Raw genomic sequence first — 16,378 nt, 5'->3', positions numbered from 1 at the left:
TCACACCCCTTCCTTCTCTCGTTTGATTTCGAGATACAGAGAATAAATGAGACGCTCACTTGGGTTTCGCTGTCTTTTATGAAATCCAACCCATTCTGCAGTGAATGAGCGAGCGATGCAGGAGGCCGCCTTCGTGGGAGCCACTGCCTTTCCCAAGTGTCTCATCCTCTCTCTGTCATCCCCAGGCGACGTGCCTGCATTTGTGTGTATAGATTTATAGTTTATCTTTATCTATGGCTTCATCTGTAGGTAGCTATTATAGCTGCCTCGCCTGGATATTGTTTGGGCCTGATAGATCTGTCTGTAGTTCATCAAAGGGGACCCGAGTGCCTAAAAGCCATCGGGTCCAGCTGAGGATGAAATACGAGCCATCAGCCTTGGTAATGGCTGTAAAATTTCATAATTACACGGCCTTTATTACATTGCATAATGATCCTGAAGCAGTATGGAACAATTAATTAAGATTTTCAACCGTGGCTCTTTCAGAAATTAAAAGGTGCTCGTCGCTGAGAAATGGGGATCTGTCTTGTCCTAAAAGCATTAGGGATGCTTAAGAAATACTTTCCTAGGCACTTTCATTTTTTGCTAACAGGAACATCTCCTGTTAGAGAACAAGCATTAGTATACCATGCTTATTATCAAGTTTTTATTCCAACTTCAAAACTGACACACACACACACACACACACACACACACACACACACACACTTTTAAATGGGAGTAAAAGAGTGCTAAGCGCCTATATAACTCCCCAAGTTCCCTTTTCTCCTCTTTGAAAAATTCTATTCAGCCTCCTGCTGTGGCCATTTATCACATTTATGGTTGTCCATCTCTACACATTAAATAAATGCAGGCTCTAAAAGAGGGGGGTCAGTTAACTGCCCACTCTAGTCTACTGACCAAGGAGTGTCGCTTATACACTCTCTCGTATCTTGAGGCATTAAAATTCTTCCAAGATCTCTACGGTTTTGACAGTCATCCCCAAAGGAAGACTTTACTGTTTTCATTTATTATCCTGTGAATGCAGCGTGTCACCTCGAATATGTACCCTTTATTTTTTTCCCCCATAATCTCATCTTCACACCCCGTAAAGAGTAATTAAATTGGATGAGGGCCTGTAAAAGCTGCTAGGAATTTGCTATTTTTTTTTCAATAATAACAGAAGCTAAAGTAAAATAGACAGTACACACACATGTCTGAGCATTTACACATGCAAATTATGACCCACTCGTGACTTTATTTTCCATGTCTGAGAAGTTTTGCTTGAGATGGCGGCATGCCATAAAATACTAATGAAAAGATAATGAAAACAAATTCAGCATTTTTATTATGATGATTCTAAGCCATATCCTGAGCTTTCTCTCGTGTATTCAATAGGAAATAGGTATATTTCAAGGAAACATTATCAATGATATTGTCAATTTAAATAATAATAAAAAAAAGACCGAAACCCCTAACAGCCTTGTGATTTAGACATAACTCCTGGATATTTGTTCACGTCAAGTGTTATTGTTTTTAAATTGACACTCATCATATACCATTTTATGGATCTAAATATTTCATGGGAGACTAAAACTTCCCTTGGGCATCCCCCGTAATAAACTTTCCGCAGAAAATTTGGAAAGGATTATGTGTTTTCAAGGAGGAGCTGCAGCTCGGAGTAAATTCTCTTGTTGAGGCATTTAGTCCCTTAATAGGAATTTTCTGATCTGCTGTCATTCTTGTTCACACCCCGAGTGTCACTGCCTCTAAAACACTTGTCATTCTTTAATGGAAACAAAATAGTCATTGCAGCCACAGCCGCAATGTCATTCCACTGCCCCTTGCTGCGTCGGCAATAGTGAAAATGACAGAGCGGCTCTCAGTAGGGGTAATTAAAATGTAAATATTGATATTTTATTATTTGAAATTACTTTCCAGTGTGGCATTTAATATCTCTCCATCTGTGCGGCTCTGTTTAGCGGTCACTTTAGTGCAGCTCTGGGATACCAAGCAGCGGCTTGATCCCCGTTATGTCAAAATGCTTGTTGCTGCTTAATTTTGATATCTAATTAAGTGGAAAAGTACAGTCCACACTGTAATCCATGGCATCTTAACCAGCTGCTTGGGTATATTTAGAATTAATCTCCACTATGGAATCATCCTAATGTATGCAATTAAGAGTCTGCCGATGGCTAATTAGGTGTATTAGAATCAGGCAGCCTTTTTTTTTTTTTTCTTTCTCCTTTTTTTCCCCTTTCATTTTGGACTGTTGCAGACATCGAAGAGCCTCTGACTGCAGAGGTAGTCTTCACGCGACTCAAATGGAGTTAGAAAACAGTGCAACTTCTGAATCCAGGGACGTAACCCTTGTGTTTTCCTCGACTTATTTCCCGGAATCAACCCCATGTAGGAATTTCTAGGATTTCCTGGATCTATTTGCAGGGTGTCAGTGACGTGAAAAGGACTGGTCACGGCACAGAGGAAAGTTGGGGTACAAAGATAAATACACTTTCCAACAGATCAAAGCAGGGAGACTGAGCAGTGCTGAAGGAGCTGGGGTTTACTGGGGAGGAAAGGGACTGACTATAAGGTGAGAGCTTTTTCCGCAGCTGCACTGCCCTTCTCTCTACTTCTGAATGGAAGAGTGTCTCAGCAAGAGTTATGCTAAGATTTGGTTTGTGTAGATCCGTGATACATAGCGACAGGCAGCCTTTTATTACTGATAACAATTCTGCATTCATGGGGTTGAGGAATTCCAAGAGCTGTGTTGTTTCACGGTTTGGCTTTTGTGTCCTTTTAACTTGGCCAGTTATCCAAACTGGGGGCAGTGTGCAGAGGAAGAAGGGGGGTGCAGAGAAGAATCAAGGGGTTGCCTCTGTTGTCAGTAAGATAACTGCTAGCCGCCCCAGTGCCACGGATGCCAAGCCGTAATGACTTAGCTCTGCTTGAGCCAGCAAATAACCAGCCGTGAACTTGGGAGGAAATATTCCTAAACAGATCTTCACTAGCCACAGAGAAAAATAGTGCAGGAGCCTGACTTTAAACAGAACTCTCGGGGCTAGAAATTCAGAGAAGCTGTTTTGCCATGTTGTCCAGAGCACAAATTATGCCCAGGTCTTTACATACAGAGAGTGAGGATTTCTAATATTATTTGAATGTGGAGTTTCAGGGTCAGTGTGCTATAATTTCCTATCTGTGACATGCATCTCATGGATAACATATTTCTTGGATAACATAGTTCTTTCATGAATACATATGACACTTTGTTTTTAATGGCCTGTGCTATAAATTCTTTAACTTGCGTTTATGCTGAAGATCTGATTTTTCCCCTACCCCTAGGGCATATGTTGGAGACTCTGAGTTATAGTGTCTTTCTTTTTTGAGAAAGTCAAGAAAAGCACACCTGAAGGATTTTCTCTTCTTTTCTTTTTTTTTTCTTTTCTGCTTTACTTGTAACTAGTAAAAGTGAGAGAGGAGAAATATTAATATTAATGTCACAAACACTGAGACTCTAATTATTAGTACTCTTGTTGGAATTTGTGTCTCTATACCAAGGGACCAATTAGGTAAATTTGAAAAGATCTGAAGGCATGTTATTTAAAATTAATATAGAAATTATAAGTGATTTTCTCTTCGGGATCCGAGGTAGAATCAACTCTTGGTTACCTCAGTGAAAGCACACAAGATGATCAGCCGTCTCCATTCTTTTGTAATTGGTAGCTAAAATAAAAAATTCAAATTTTTAGGTGAGCTCATGAAATTACGCAGGTTTTCATGACACCAACATCATGGTGTGCCTTAGCGTGTCCGCAGGTATGCTCTTCACTCATGGGAAAATGGTGACAAAAACGCCTTTTACAAGACACCCTGAGCCTTAAGGCCAGCAACTTTGCCTTCATTGATTCAATCAGATGCACGGGGAGAATGTTGGAGCTCTCAGCTTCCTTGGCTAAACAGTGTTTCATCCACTATTAGGCTGGGTTGGATTGAGCAGTTCTCTTTGCCTTATATATATATTTTTTGTGCTGTCTTAGTATAATACATATATATATATATATGTATATATGTATACACACACACACACACAGGATGCCAAAAATAGTCTGTATATGCATATATTTTAAGAAAGGAAAACTGTATTAAAATTGTAATACTCAATATATACAGATAACAAAAGATGAACACAAGTCACACTTGACTTCTGCAATTACAAGAGGTGCTCAGAGTGGTTCCCATCAGCGTCCAGACACTTCTGATTACGGCGAACTACTGCTTGAGCAACGTTGACCAAAGTGTCCACTTGTATACATTTTTTTGGCACGCCTGGGGTATATATATATACCCCACACACATATATATACACACACACGCATATATGCATGTGTATACATGTGTATACATGTATATCCATGCATAAGTATATATATATATTTATACATATGTGTGTGTGTGTATTTTTAATCCATTACAGCTTATTCCTAATTTATCCAATGTGTGTGATGTGCTTTTAGATTCTTCAATACCAGAATATTATGTAGGGTCACATACAACAGAAACAAAGCCGCGATGGCTAACTTACTGTTTATAGATTTCCTTTAATGGTTGAATGTTCCCAAGAGAAGTAGTTCATCTTTAAAAGGAAAAAAAGTTAAACATCACATGTGGGTGAAAAACAAAATTCACAAAAATGCATTTTTAATTTAAAGTATATTTTTGGGACATAAACACAGTCAACAATCCAATACTAGAAATTATAAAGAAAGGTAAAATGTGTGAATAATTTTTTGTTTATAAAAAGCTAATCAAAACTTACAGTTGGGATTATTTCTCTAACAGCTAAAAAGTTTATTCAAGGTACAGCTTTCTTTTGCTAAAATCGGACAAGTGACATGCTTTATGAATAACTTATTGGTTAGATTATTAAAACTTTGTGATGAAAAAAATGAGTTTGATCCTAAAATTTACGTTAGCAAAACCTATCTTCTTGTTTTTCTCCCTATGTATCTATTTTAAATGGAAAATGATGGTCTCAAACAGACAATTTGTTTGTTCTTAAGTCCAAACACTCAGTTAAATATGTACCAAAAAAATGGAAAATGAAGTTTATACAAAAATAATGTGAACCTACTACCAACCTATTAAAAATCTTTTGGCCCCCTGCACGATTTCCTCCAGGGCCAAGCTGGCTTCTTTTAGATTCAATGGACCCTCCTTTACTTGCTCAGAATATTTGCATAGGGCTAGTTCTCAGTAGCAAGTGGAAATGGTTGTCCTCAAAAATTATTCCATAACAATGGATATACAAACCAGTTTGATAAACCTGAAACATGTCTAAGTGGCATTTAAATTACATTAACACCTACTTGTACAGACACAGTGAAAGGTCGTAACCGACAAGTACCAACTTCACTGTTGGTAAATGTCTAATTTGCTGCTTTAAAACGGGAAGCACCTCCCCTCCCTTGGTGCTGCTGCATGGCTGTCGTGTTGCAAATACATCTGACAAGTGAATATTTACTTAGTGAGAATCTATTGTTGTAAAATGGACTGAGAGGGAGCTGCCTTATGAATCCATTTTTTTTTTTTTTTGCATTGCCTTTCCTTTGCTGTTTTTGATTCAAGGGGAGGAAACCCATCATGATAAAAACCCAGGATTTCTCAGTCTGCTTGCCTTTTCTTTAAGTGTGGAAAGTGCCTTTGTCACTTACTTGGGCTTTACAAAAATTAGATTTGGAATTTCCTAAGAATTTACGTTAAAAAGGTAGACATACAATTTTTGAATCCTGAAAGTAGAAAGAAACAAATAGCGAGAATCCATGAGCATGTTTTCATTCCTGACAAAACGAGGTTAGGATTTCAGAGGTTTAAAATTCTAGCTACAGAAAATAAATTTGCACATTGTCAAATAATTATACAACTAGGATAAATTAGAGAAATTAATTATAGCTACTTGAAAATAATTTAAAAAGTCATTGTGACATTATCATGGAATCTGTTGTGAATGGCTATTTGTAAATATAAGAGAAAATAGGCCATATGATTAAAATGTCAACATTAATTACAAATTAAAAAAGAATAGGCTGAGGTTGAAAAATTTTGGCAGGACTTTTATCAGAGTTTAAGTGGCTCCAAAGAAAATCTGTAACTATATAGTCACTTACAAGCAACGAGCATTACATATAATCAGTGCCTTAAACACTTGTTGAATGAGGAGAAAACCTTAGGCAACTTTTTTTGTTAGGTATCCAGGTATCTTTCTGTGGAGGAAGAGGCTGACATTGGCCATGCTGTCTTCATTTCTAGCCTTCCATTCTTTTGGAAAGCCAGTCAATGAGTTGTTAAGAGATTATGCACTCATTTACTTGGCTTGTGTTTATTGAGCACCTGCTATGTGGCAGGCGCCGTTGGAGGTGCTGGGGGTACGGCAAGGAGCAAGGAACAGGAGGTCTCCACTGTGAAGAGCTCAGACAACATGGCAGCCCACTGAGAAGGGTACCGATGTATCTGTTAGTGGCAGGCACGTCATGACATCCCCTACTTTACTTGCTTATGTCTTTCCCTGGAGCTCGACATTTATATTTTACAACTTACATCTGTCAATTCCCCTGGATGCCACAAGGAACAGTGATGATAGCGGTAAGAATGGAAAGGAATGTATGCACTCGATTCGAGAAATATAAAAATGATAGGTCAGCGAAAGGCTAGGAGTGAAGAAGCCGGGTGGCGGTGCTGTTAAGCCGGGAAATAGTCAAACTGTGGGTTTTGACATTCTGGGAGGGGGAAATGTGCTCACTTTTCAGCATGGTAGACCATCTACAGAGAAGTCACCAGGGGAGGATTTTTCAGAAAATAAGGCAGGAAAGGGAGAAAAGGGCCACGGAATGCGAGAAATTCCATAGTGTTGGAGAGTTTCAGTTTTGTCCTTTAGAAGACATGGATGCCAAGAAAGCAGTCTGATCAGCGGATGGCATACTTAGATTTCATAGTTAAAAGAAACCTTGAATAGCCATGAGCAGGATGGAAAAGAGGAGACCAAATATAAGGATTTTGATGTCCCTTTATCCTAAAAGATATGATGGAGGCCGGAACCAAAGCTGTGAGGGGGAAAGGAAGAGACAATGAGGGAGACATTTAGAAGGACCCGTGCAGCCAAACACGGGTATTTGCGCTTCTGCATGCATATACACTTTGATCACTCTGTGTCACTTACCTTCTCTCCCTCATTGTGCTCTAACCTACACTCCCTGTGCTGTAAAATCTCAGAGGGCAAGGATTACATTGTGCTTGTCTTGTCTGTTTTAATGGTTCTAAGCACAGTGTTCCACTAGACCTAGGTGCACTAAATATCAATTGATTTGATTTCCGCTCCAGTGGAACCACTGGAAACCTACTAGGGTAGGACTGGACCAAACCTTCGGGAACATTTTCCTCCCCTACTCATTTTACAGGTGAGAAATCAGGAACCAGAGAAATTGAATCATTTCTCAGAGTCACACACTTACTTTCTTGGTGGCAGGGGGGTCACTGGGTTCTAGGTCTGCTTACTCCCGGTCCGGTGACATTTGTATGAGGTGCCCACCCAGTCTTGTGCTTCATGTAAGTAGTTCTCAGTTTGTTACTTTGAATCAGACAGTACTGGACCCGGAAGATCCTTCTGATGTGTCAAGACCACCTTTTGCATTTGACAGGTGAAGCGTCAGCTGGGGATCTGCCTCAGTTTGTTGGGGCTGCTGTAAGAAAGTGCCACTGCCTGGGTGGCTTAAACAACAGAAATCACTTGTCTCACAGTTCTGGAGGCCGGAAGTCTGAGAGCAAGGTTTCAGGAGAGCTGGTTCCTTCCAAGGGCCATGAGGGAGAATCTGTTCCACGCTTCTCTCGTAGCTTCTGGTAGCCTCAGGCATTTTACGTGGCATTCTCTCTGTGTATCTTCACGTCATGCTCCCTCTGTTTTTGTCTGTTTCTGTCTAACGTTCCCCTTTTCATAAAGTTACAGTCATATTAGGTTAGGACCCACCCTAATGACCTTTTCTTAACTTCATTGTCTTCCAAAGACTCTATTTCCAAAGAAGGTCACATTTACAACTACTGGGAGGTGGGATTCCAAAATCTTTTGCAGAGACACCGTTCAACCTACAACAAGGGGGCAAGTTAAAACCATTGGTGGCAGCATGGATGGAGCTAGAACCCACATTGCCAAACCTCAAGGTCACTGCTCCCACCGGAGCCTCTTCCCTCATGTATCACTCAATGACAGTAAACCCTTAGCTTTTGGGTATTGGACATTAAATGTTTCCCCACAGACTCTTTAACTGTCTTTGGAAATGTCTGTCAGCTTTACAGATCCCCAAAATGCAAGATAGAGTCACTGTGCGTTTATTTTGGAGTCTTGATTTTTAAATCAAATGTTAGACCAAATCTGATGCAGAGTTCTTGGGGATTTCCTGACGAGGATACCCTGTTTCCCCGAAAATAAGACCCAGCCGGACCATCAGCTCTAATGTGTCTTTTGGAGCAAAAATTAATGTAAGACCCGGTATTATATTATATTATATTATATTATATTATATTATATTATATTATATTATTATATTATATTATATTAAAGACCCGCTCTTATATTATAGTGAAATAAGACCGGGTCTTATATTAATTTTTGCTCCAAAAGATGTATTAGAGCTAGTCCGGCTCTAATAATAAAATAAGATGGTCCGGCTACGTCTTATTTTCGGGAAAACACGGTAGTGCCTGTATATCAGATGTCCAGGCTGACCTGGTGTTCTTTGGACTACTGGTCAGGACTATTGTCCTGTGACACCCTAGGGCATTTCTTGACCCAGTCCTACCAGTGATTGGGTAGAGCATGTCAGACTCCCACACAGGCTCTTTTTCTTTCAAATCAGAAATATGGCTTCAAAACAATGCCTCTCCCTACTCAGCGTCCATCTAATCCCAAAGCAAGACTGCAAATGCCCTTTTATAAGATATTTTTTAGAGTCCTATATTATATGGCAAGCCTTCCCTTTTTCTTGACAGTCAGACAAATTTTAGTCACATCAAAAAGGAGCGCTTTCCAGGCAGAACTTTCTTGTTTTCAACTGGTACAAAATGACGGTTGTAGGAAAAAAAACATAAAAACACCATTAGGTTTCCCTCCTTTAAAGCAGCTCGGCCCACGCTTGCCTCCATGCCTTGCAACAATTGTCCTTTCTTCTTGGCTTAGATAAAAGGACAGAAGAAGTTAAGTTGAGGTCAAGTAAGAAGCAGTTTGGGAAAAGCTAAGGGGATTATTTCAGATCCTCTGTAGTCATTCAGACGGGGTAGGTAAGTGGGATTTGCAGAGAGGAACTGCACACTCCATGTAGATATTCTCTGCATTTTTATTTTGCATTCAACTGCTCTATATCCAATCCTTTTTTTCAAAGCAGTTTGGCAGTTAAAAACAGCCCACTCACAGAAACAAACAAACAAAAAAACCTCTTGTCATCATTTTGAGGCTTTCCTGTGTTGTCACTTGAGAATACCTTTTTTTAGCTGCTGTTATATTCTTAATTTTTCTAGCAAGCTGGACTGGGAGACAGGAACAATTGCTAAAGAAAGCATTTCACCAGTGCCATGGGCCGTGTTTTCAATTTCTGTGCCCATGAGTAGGCAAACTGTAAACTCATCTGCCAGCTGCACTTGTAAACTCAGTTAATAGTGACAATTCTGTCCTGGAATGGTAGACATTACCTTTACTGTTTTAGCGCCCCCCCTTTAACTTATAACCACCACCCAAATCATTTGCTAAATTTTGTCAGTGGTGGTCAGTTCCTCCACATAGATATTAAGTACATTTTGAATCTGAGTTCTTTCACATTTTCACATGTGTCCTGTGAAACTACTATGTAAAAATAATGGTTCCATAAAATCTCTGTGAACCCTGCTTAAAGTATAAAAACAGAACTAAAGAAACAGACTTCTTATGGAATCCACAAATTGTGAAACATATTATTAAATTAGCAAGAAAGGGAGCTACCCCATTTCTGTCAGTTATTCTTACATTTCCTTACATATTCTTACATTTCACCCAAACCTATTGTGACTGAATCTAAATGATTGAAATCTGGATTTTGGTCAGTCTAAAAGAATTCAAAGAGTAGCATTGTAGGTATATCTAATGCTTAAGTCCCAAGATAACAGAAAGATAATACTTATTATTCCTTATAAAGAAGATTTTTAAATAGAATGTGCCGAGCAGTACCAGGTAGATATTCCAGCTCTCACCTTGGCACTTGATCATTTGTATCTGTTTAACTCTGGCCTCTACTGAGATCTAGTCCATGAAGACCATCTCTATAATTAAAAAAAAAAAAAAAGGGGGAGAAAAAAAAGGTCTTCGTAGAGTACACCCACACACACACACCCCCCACACTACAAGCCCCTGAGCTGTGTTTTGTGGATCATAGAACATATGATATGTCTGCTCACACATAAAAAGAACATGTGGCTTAAAGAGTAATCTTCTCTCTAAGAAGGGTTACATATCTGTGCATCTATTGGTAGTTAGGACCAAGTCTTCGTGCCGTTCCTCTTTCTCCGCCTAGTTCCTGTAAACATCAGGTGTATCTGCATGGGGGAGAAAGCATGTCACTTAGCTCAGTCAGCACCCCTCAATGGACTCCGTTTGTGACCTCACTGAGTCATTATGGCATAATTACAATTCTAGCATGATATGCTATTTGTTGAAACGTGTCCATTTTTTTTTTTTGTGGAACAGAGAAACGACAGTTAAAAAACAGTGAGCAGGAGAATCAATGCCATGATTAACTGATATTAACAGACACCCAGAAGATTTCAAATGCTTGCTCTGTTTCAGAGAAGCAGCCGAGAAGAAAATGCCTGGCAGGGGTTAAACCCAAAATGCCTGCACGGTAGCCTATTTCTGTCAACACTCAGTTTGGGAAATAAACATGTATGCTTTCTGAAATGAAAGTGTATTTTTGAAGACTAACCGTCAGATATTTTTTGCCCTTCACACTTTCAAATGCTTACCCTTTTTTGTAAGTTGACTGCAAAGTGCATCAGTTTGCCAGGCTAAGGGGGCAGAAAAAGTACTCAGCGATGCCCATGGCACCACCGTCATCCTCCCACGGTGCCAGTAGACAGAGGCAAGAGGCTTGGCACAAAGCATACTTACTTCAAGCCTATGACTTAAGGGGTACCCACCTCTTGAGAAGCTTTTCAGTCCTTTCAAATGATGTTACTCCCAACTGTCATCTGGTTTATTTGGAGCGCACTGTACTGCAGGTAAACATGCTATTTAACTGCGGGTCAAGCTAGAGAGTTAGTCTGCTAGCAAAATGCCCACGATACATTAAATGGCACTGACTCCAGGACGGAGATGAGGGGAGATCAGAGTTGTCAGCGATATGCGTGGAATGGGCTGTAGCTAGGGAAGAAAAAAATGTGCCGTGGTATCAGTGTATTTTAAAAAGCTGTAATACGGCTGAGCGTTTCAAACTATAACCTGTCACACACCAAAGATTAAGGTCCTGCGATGTACAAAACATGAAGTTCAAGCGACACAACTGCAAAGCATATTTTATTTCACTTGGGAAGGAGGCTTCTCTCCAAAGATAGCTAAATGTTATAGATGACGAGGACCTCTAACTTGTAGCCCGATAGCTATAAAACACCATTAAATGCCGGTTCAAGCACAAACAAGTAATTATCATGCGGCTACAACGTGTGTGCCAATAAAGCAATAGTGTTCTTGGAAAATTCCTTAGGCTGAGTTTATTTCAAACATGCATTTTCATTTAGATCTTTGGTCATTTAGATTTTTATACTTTGCTCAGGTCTACTGAGGAAAATAGTATTTTCCCCATGTGTCTTTATGTATATAAAATATAGCTAGCACTCCTAAAGTGTGGAAAGAACTCTGTGGAATTAAAATATAATCTCTTACATATTCAGCCTCCTTAGTGTCCAGGGGAGCACATCTCATAACAAGGCTGTTCCCTTGGCATTTGGGAGGGAGAGCTCTTTGTGCCAGTTTCTAGCTTGCAGAGAAGTGGGGTAGGAAACGGTTAACCCGTTGAGATTCAGCTATTTCCAGACTGAGAAGAGATAAAAGTCAAGACTTTTATTTATGTTGTTTAAAGCTGTGGATTGTTGCTTTTCGTATCATTTTGCAAAATTACACCACCTTTAATCAGCTAAAATAGACTAGAAGATAGGAGGCAAGCAAACTTGTCAAACCTTCTGTGTTATATCCATCTTCCCATCCTCCCCGATCAAAAAAAAAAAAAAAAAAAAAAACCCTTTCTTTACCTTTTGCCTTCTTTTTATTTCATTAAGAAGTGAAAGGAAAAAGTGAAAAAGTTAGGTTTACAGGAAGGATCCGTACACCTATCTAGCTGAAACAAATCGCAGGATCCACCTAAACAATGCAATTGTGTTTTATTTTATTTTGCGGAATTCAACCTCCGAAAGAAATGTGTGAGACGTTGTTATGGGTGAAAAATTGTTCATTTGTAAATCGCAGGGACAAAAGGGCCCCGATGCAACTTTAAAGTTTCCGTGCACGTAAACGTCAATAGCGTGTCTTCTCCATCATCAGCACTAAATTCACATTGATGCCTCTTTTCTTCTCCGTATTGATCCTTCCATGAGAACGCAGATTTGTATCTGTTAATTAATGCGTCCTGAAACAGCGTTTGTATTAATCAGGCAGATAAGAAAAATTGGATGCCTGCACCTTCCTGACAACCGTAAAAGTGCTGGCCCTGATAAAATCGTGGATGGACCTCAATAAAAAAGTTCCTCCTTCCACTCAATAAACTAATCATCCTGCTTTTAATTATTCGGCAGAAAGATGTGTGGAGATTGGAGAATGTGTAAATCTATTTACTAACAGCAGTGTCTGGGAGGGAGAATAGGGCTGTCACAGGACGGGGCTGCAGGCCCTGTCCATCTGCCACTGCAGAAAAACTGCTGCTGGGAGCATGCAAAGGGAGAGGAAAACTAAGGTGAATTGAAAATGTCTTTTTGCTCATCACTTCCTAGATGATCCTTTATTATTATTATTATTATTTTGTCTATTTCATTTACAAGAGAAATTCCTCCTTTGTCCCTTTTCCTGAATTTGATATTTGGCTGTGCATTGCATCTTTTTTCTTGGGGGTTGGCGGGGACGGGGTAGGAAAAGGACAATATTGCTTGTTGTTTGTTGGTTGTGAGTATAACATTCTGAAAATTGAAGGCAAATGTTGCCAAACCTACTGGGACCAAATCATTGTTTTTCTCTTCTGAATCCCTGTTTAAAATGTTACCAATTGTTATATCTAATTCTAAGAGGAGAGTTATTAATGTAAGCCCATATTGCGATGAAAAAAAAACAAATGGAAAAAAGGAAAAAGAAAGGTATTACGCAGCCAGTCCAAAAGAAGTTCTGCCAAGTAATGTCTGCAGCTTGAAAGGCAATGAAATAAATGCTTTTTACAGATGCTTGAAGACCCTCTTCAGAACAGCTCCACTAATCCCTCTTGATGATTTTATTAACACTTCTAGTTAATGGTGCCAAGTGGCAAACTACTAGTTTTCACGAACAGGCCAGGAAATCTCCTTTTCCTTATTGTGCTGTAGTTTCTAATATCACACGCGATATGAACAATTTGATATGAATAAAAATGACAGCAGTGACCACAGCAAGAGCCTAAGAAGGTTAGGCGGCAGTGGATATTTAACAATTTGGGTGATGGGGCTTCGAAGGGGAGTGCAAATAGCTCTTATAAGTTGCATTATTAACAGTTTCCTCCTTCTATAGAATTACTGGTGGCAGTAGCTTAAATCGTGGTTCTCATTGTCCTAAAGACCATAGGAGTGGTTGTTCACCCTTGGAATTCCTGGGGATAACCTCGGAAATGAAAGCGAGATTCTAAGAAACATTTGTCTTTTAGGACTCTTGGAAAAAGTATGTGGTTGATTATCAGGTATATTTCCTAAGACCTTGTTCCTTAAATTTCTTTTAGAATTTAGATCTGGTCCCTCTAAGCTATAAACATATATATTTTATTCCTAAGTATGTTTATTGTACTACTTCACTGAACTACATTTTCTTACATATATATATATATATATATGTAATATATATATATACACATATATATGTACATATATATACACATATATATGTACATATATATACACATATATACACATACACACATACACACACACACACACACACACACACACACACATAATTTTGCATATGTTTTTCCATGCTCAGAAGGGACTGTAAGCCTGTATGTGTGAGTGCAGACCAGATTTTTAGTAAACAATTGAAGCAGTCATCCAGATATTTGAGATAAAAATAATATACAATATAGCTGCACTCATTGAATGCATATTACAAATACGTGTTTTGTTGGATTTTTTTTTTTTCAAAAACCAAAGTTAAGGTACAAGTAAATTGTCTTGCTCAAAGTGAAACAGCCACTAAGTAGCTCAGTGAAGCCAAAATTTAAATTCAGGGTCCAGCCCTGCTTCTATCTTACCCACCAAACCCCACTGCCTCCATATTCAACTTTTTAAATAACTGGTTCTTAATCCCAAGAACAAACTTGCTTTTCTACTTGAGGAGAAGGCTTGGATGGTAAGTATTCCACTCTCTTTTACACCAATACCGCTTTAGAAAGGAATTCATGTTAAATATCAGTGGGGACAAATAGCCAATCAGGAAGGCTGTTTTGGGTGGAAGCATACTCATCACTCATGGTGCTTTATTATAGAGAAATGTTTCCAAATTCCACTCTACTCTCTGACCTGAATTATTTGTTTTCTTGTATTTGTTTTTCTTTTTAAAAACTTTTATGTTGTTTATGAATAGTAGTTTTTAAAGATGAGGTTGTAAATCTGACTTCCTGTAAGACAGTCGTTAAGACTTCAGCCGGAAATGTATGTGGCATTTTCTTCTCAAGCGAAAGAAACCAAACTATTTCTTTATTACATTCCCTTCATCTGTGTCTAGGAAATCCAGAGGTAACAGCACCAAGTGGAAGCTGGCTTGTGGCTTTTGCTTTGCTACTTGCAGAGTGATCAGGGGAACACTTACGAGCATCTCTTCGCACGCAGCTCAGCATAATTTGGGGCACACACGCAAAGGCCAAGCCCCGTAGAAGGCTAATGTTGCATTATGAAATGATGACTGTAGAGTAACTCGATCTGCCCATCTTCCCATGCAGGCTTCTCCACACTGTCCCTGGCCGACCAGATGAGCCTCCTGCAGAGTGCGTGGATGGAAATTTTGATCCTGGGTGTCGTATACCGATCCCTTTCCTTTGAGGATGAACTTGTCTATGCAGACGATTATATAATGGATGAAGACCAGTCCAAACTAGCAGGCCTTCTTGACCTAAATAATGCTATCCTGCAGCTGGTAAAGAAATACAAAAGCATGAAGCTGGAGAAAGAAGAATTTGTCACCCTCAAAGCGATCGCTCTTGCTAATTCAGGTTGGCATATTGACATGGTTGCTGTTACATTTTTTACTATGTCACTTTCACCCTTTCCCTTAACTTCTTCAGAGATTTGCTAGACCTAGTTGTAAATTCTGTACGGATCAGCAAAGTTAGAGTCATTATAGCTTTCTAGTGAAAAGTGAGAAATAAGAAAAATCAATTTAAAGGGAATTCTTTCTATGATATTTGCCTATTGGAAGCTGTGGACCTTTTACCACCTAATGCATTTACTAATTTGTAATGTAAAGGGACACTCTTGGGACAAAATCACCTCCATTGTCTTGTGCGCACAAGTGAAAACAAGAATGAATTACAAATGCACATAAACCATTTTTCCCCTCAAAAACGTAAATTTGGCAATTGGAAAGCGATGGTGAGTGCTGTTTTTAATTCTGGTTATCAAAGAGTACTCTGTTTTCTTACCTTCTGGCACTCTCTAGAAGTCAGATTCTGCTAAGAGAGTGTTTCCCTCCAAGGTATTATCCATGCAGTCAGGCTTAAGAATCATGGGAATAAACAGCCTTTACATTGGAACTGAAACGTAGTAAAATAGGGAGCAACCTCTGATAAGTAAAAATCGTTGGCGCTTTGTTGTTTTTCCCCTTGTGCCTCTCCGAATGCTTTATTGTGGTCTTAAGTCCGTTTCTGCATTTGCATAAAGTTCCGGATAGATCCCTCCTTAATGACTGACGTGTCGATCGTTAGATACCTGCGTGTCAATAACACGCTCTGATGGTAGGTGGCATTGACAGTTACACCATGCCTCTCCATCTGCTTTTGTTTTGACCCTATCTTTGAACTTTATCTTGGTTGCCGGCCAGTAGTTTTCCCTTTAATTACAAGAAGGAAACTGTCAATAAAATCTGTTAAATGGGATGCAATGAGCGGCTTGA

At 39.3% G+C, this 16,378-nt stretch overlaps 1 protein-coding gene across 15 annotated transcripts in view; it reads left to right on the top strand.

Moving 5' to 3' along the window:
* The window catches only part of ESRRG (estrogen related receptor gamma), a 549,261-nt gene that overhangs the window by 517,541 nt on the left and 15,342 nt on the right, over nucleotides 1-16,378 (top strand). For all 15 annotated transcript variants that reach the window (XM_033099785.1, XM_033099783.1, XM_033099793.1 and 12 more), the window contains one exon: nucleotides 15,210-15,479. In XM_033099785.1, coding sequence (XP_032955676.1) covers nucleotides 15,210-15,479 — 270 coding nt within the window. The remainder of the gene's footprint in view (nucleotides 1-15,209; nucleotides 15,480-16,378) is intronic.

This window comes from Rhinolophus ferrumequinum, chromosome 27 (genome assembly GCF_004115265.2).
Source record: "Rhinolophus ferrumequinum isolate MPI-CBG mRhiFer1 chromosome 27, mRhiFer1_v1.p, whole genome shotgun sequence".
Taxonomy (NCBI): Eukaryota; Metazoa; Chordata; class Mammalia; order Chiroptera; family Rhinolophidae; genus Rhinolophus; species Rhinolophus ferrumequinum.
Note: the sequence above shows the minus strand (reverse complement) of the source record. Positions and strands in the feature narration are given on the sequence as shown.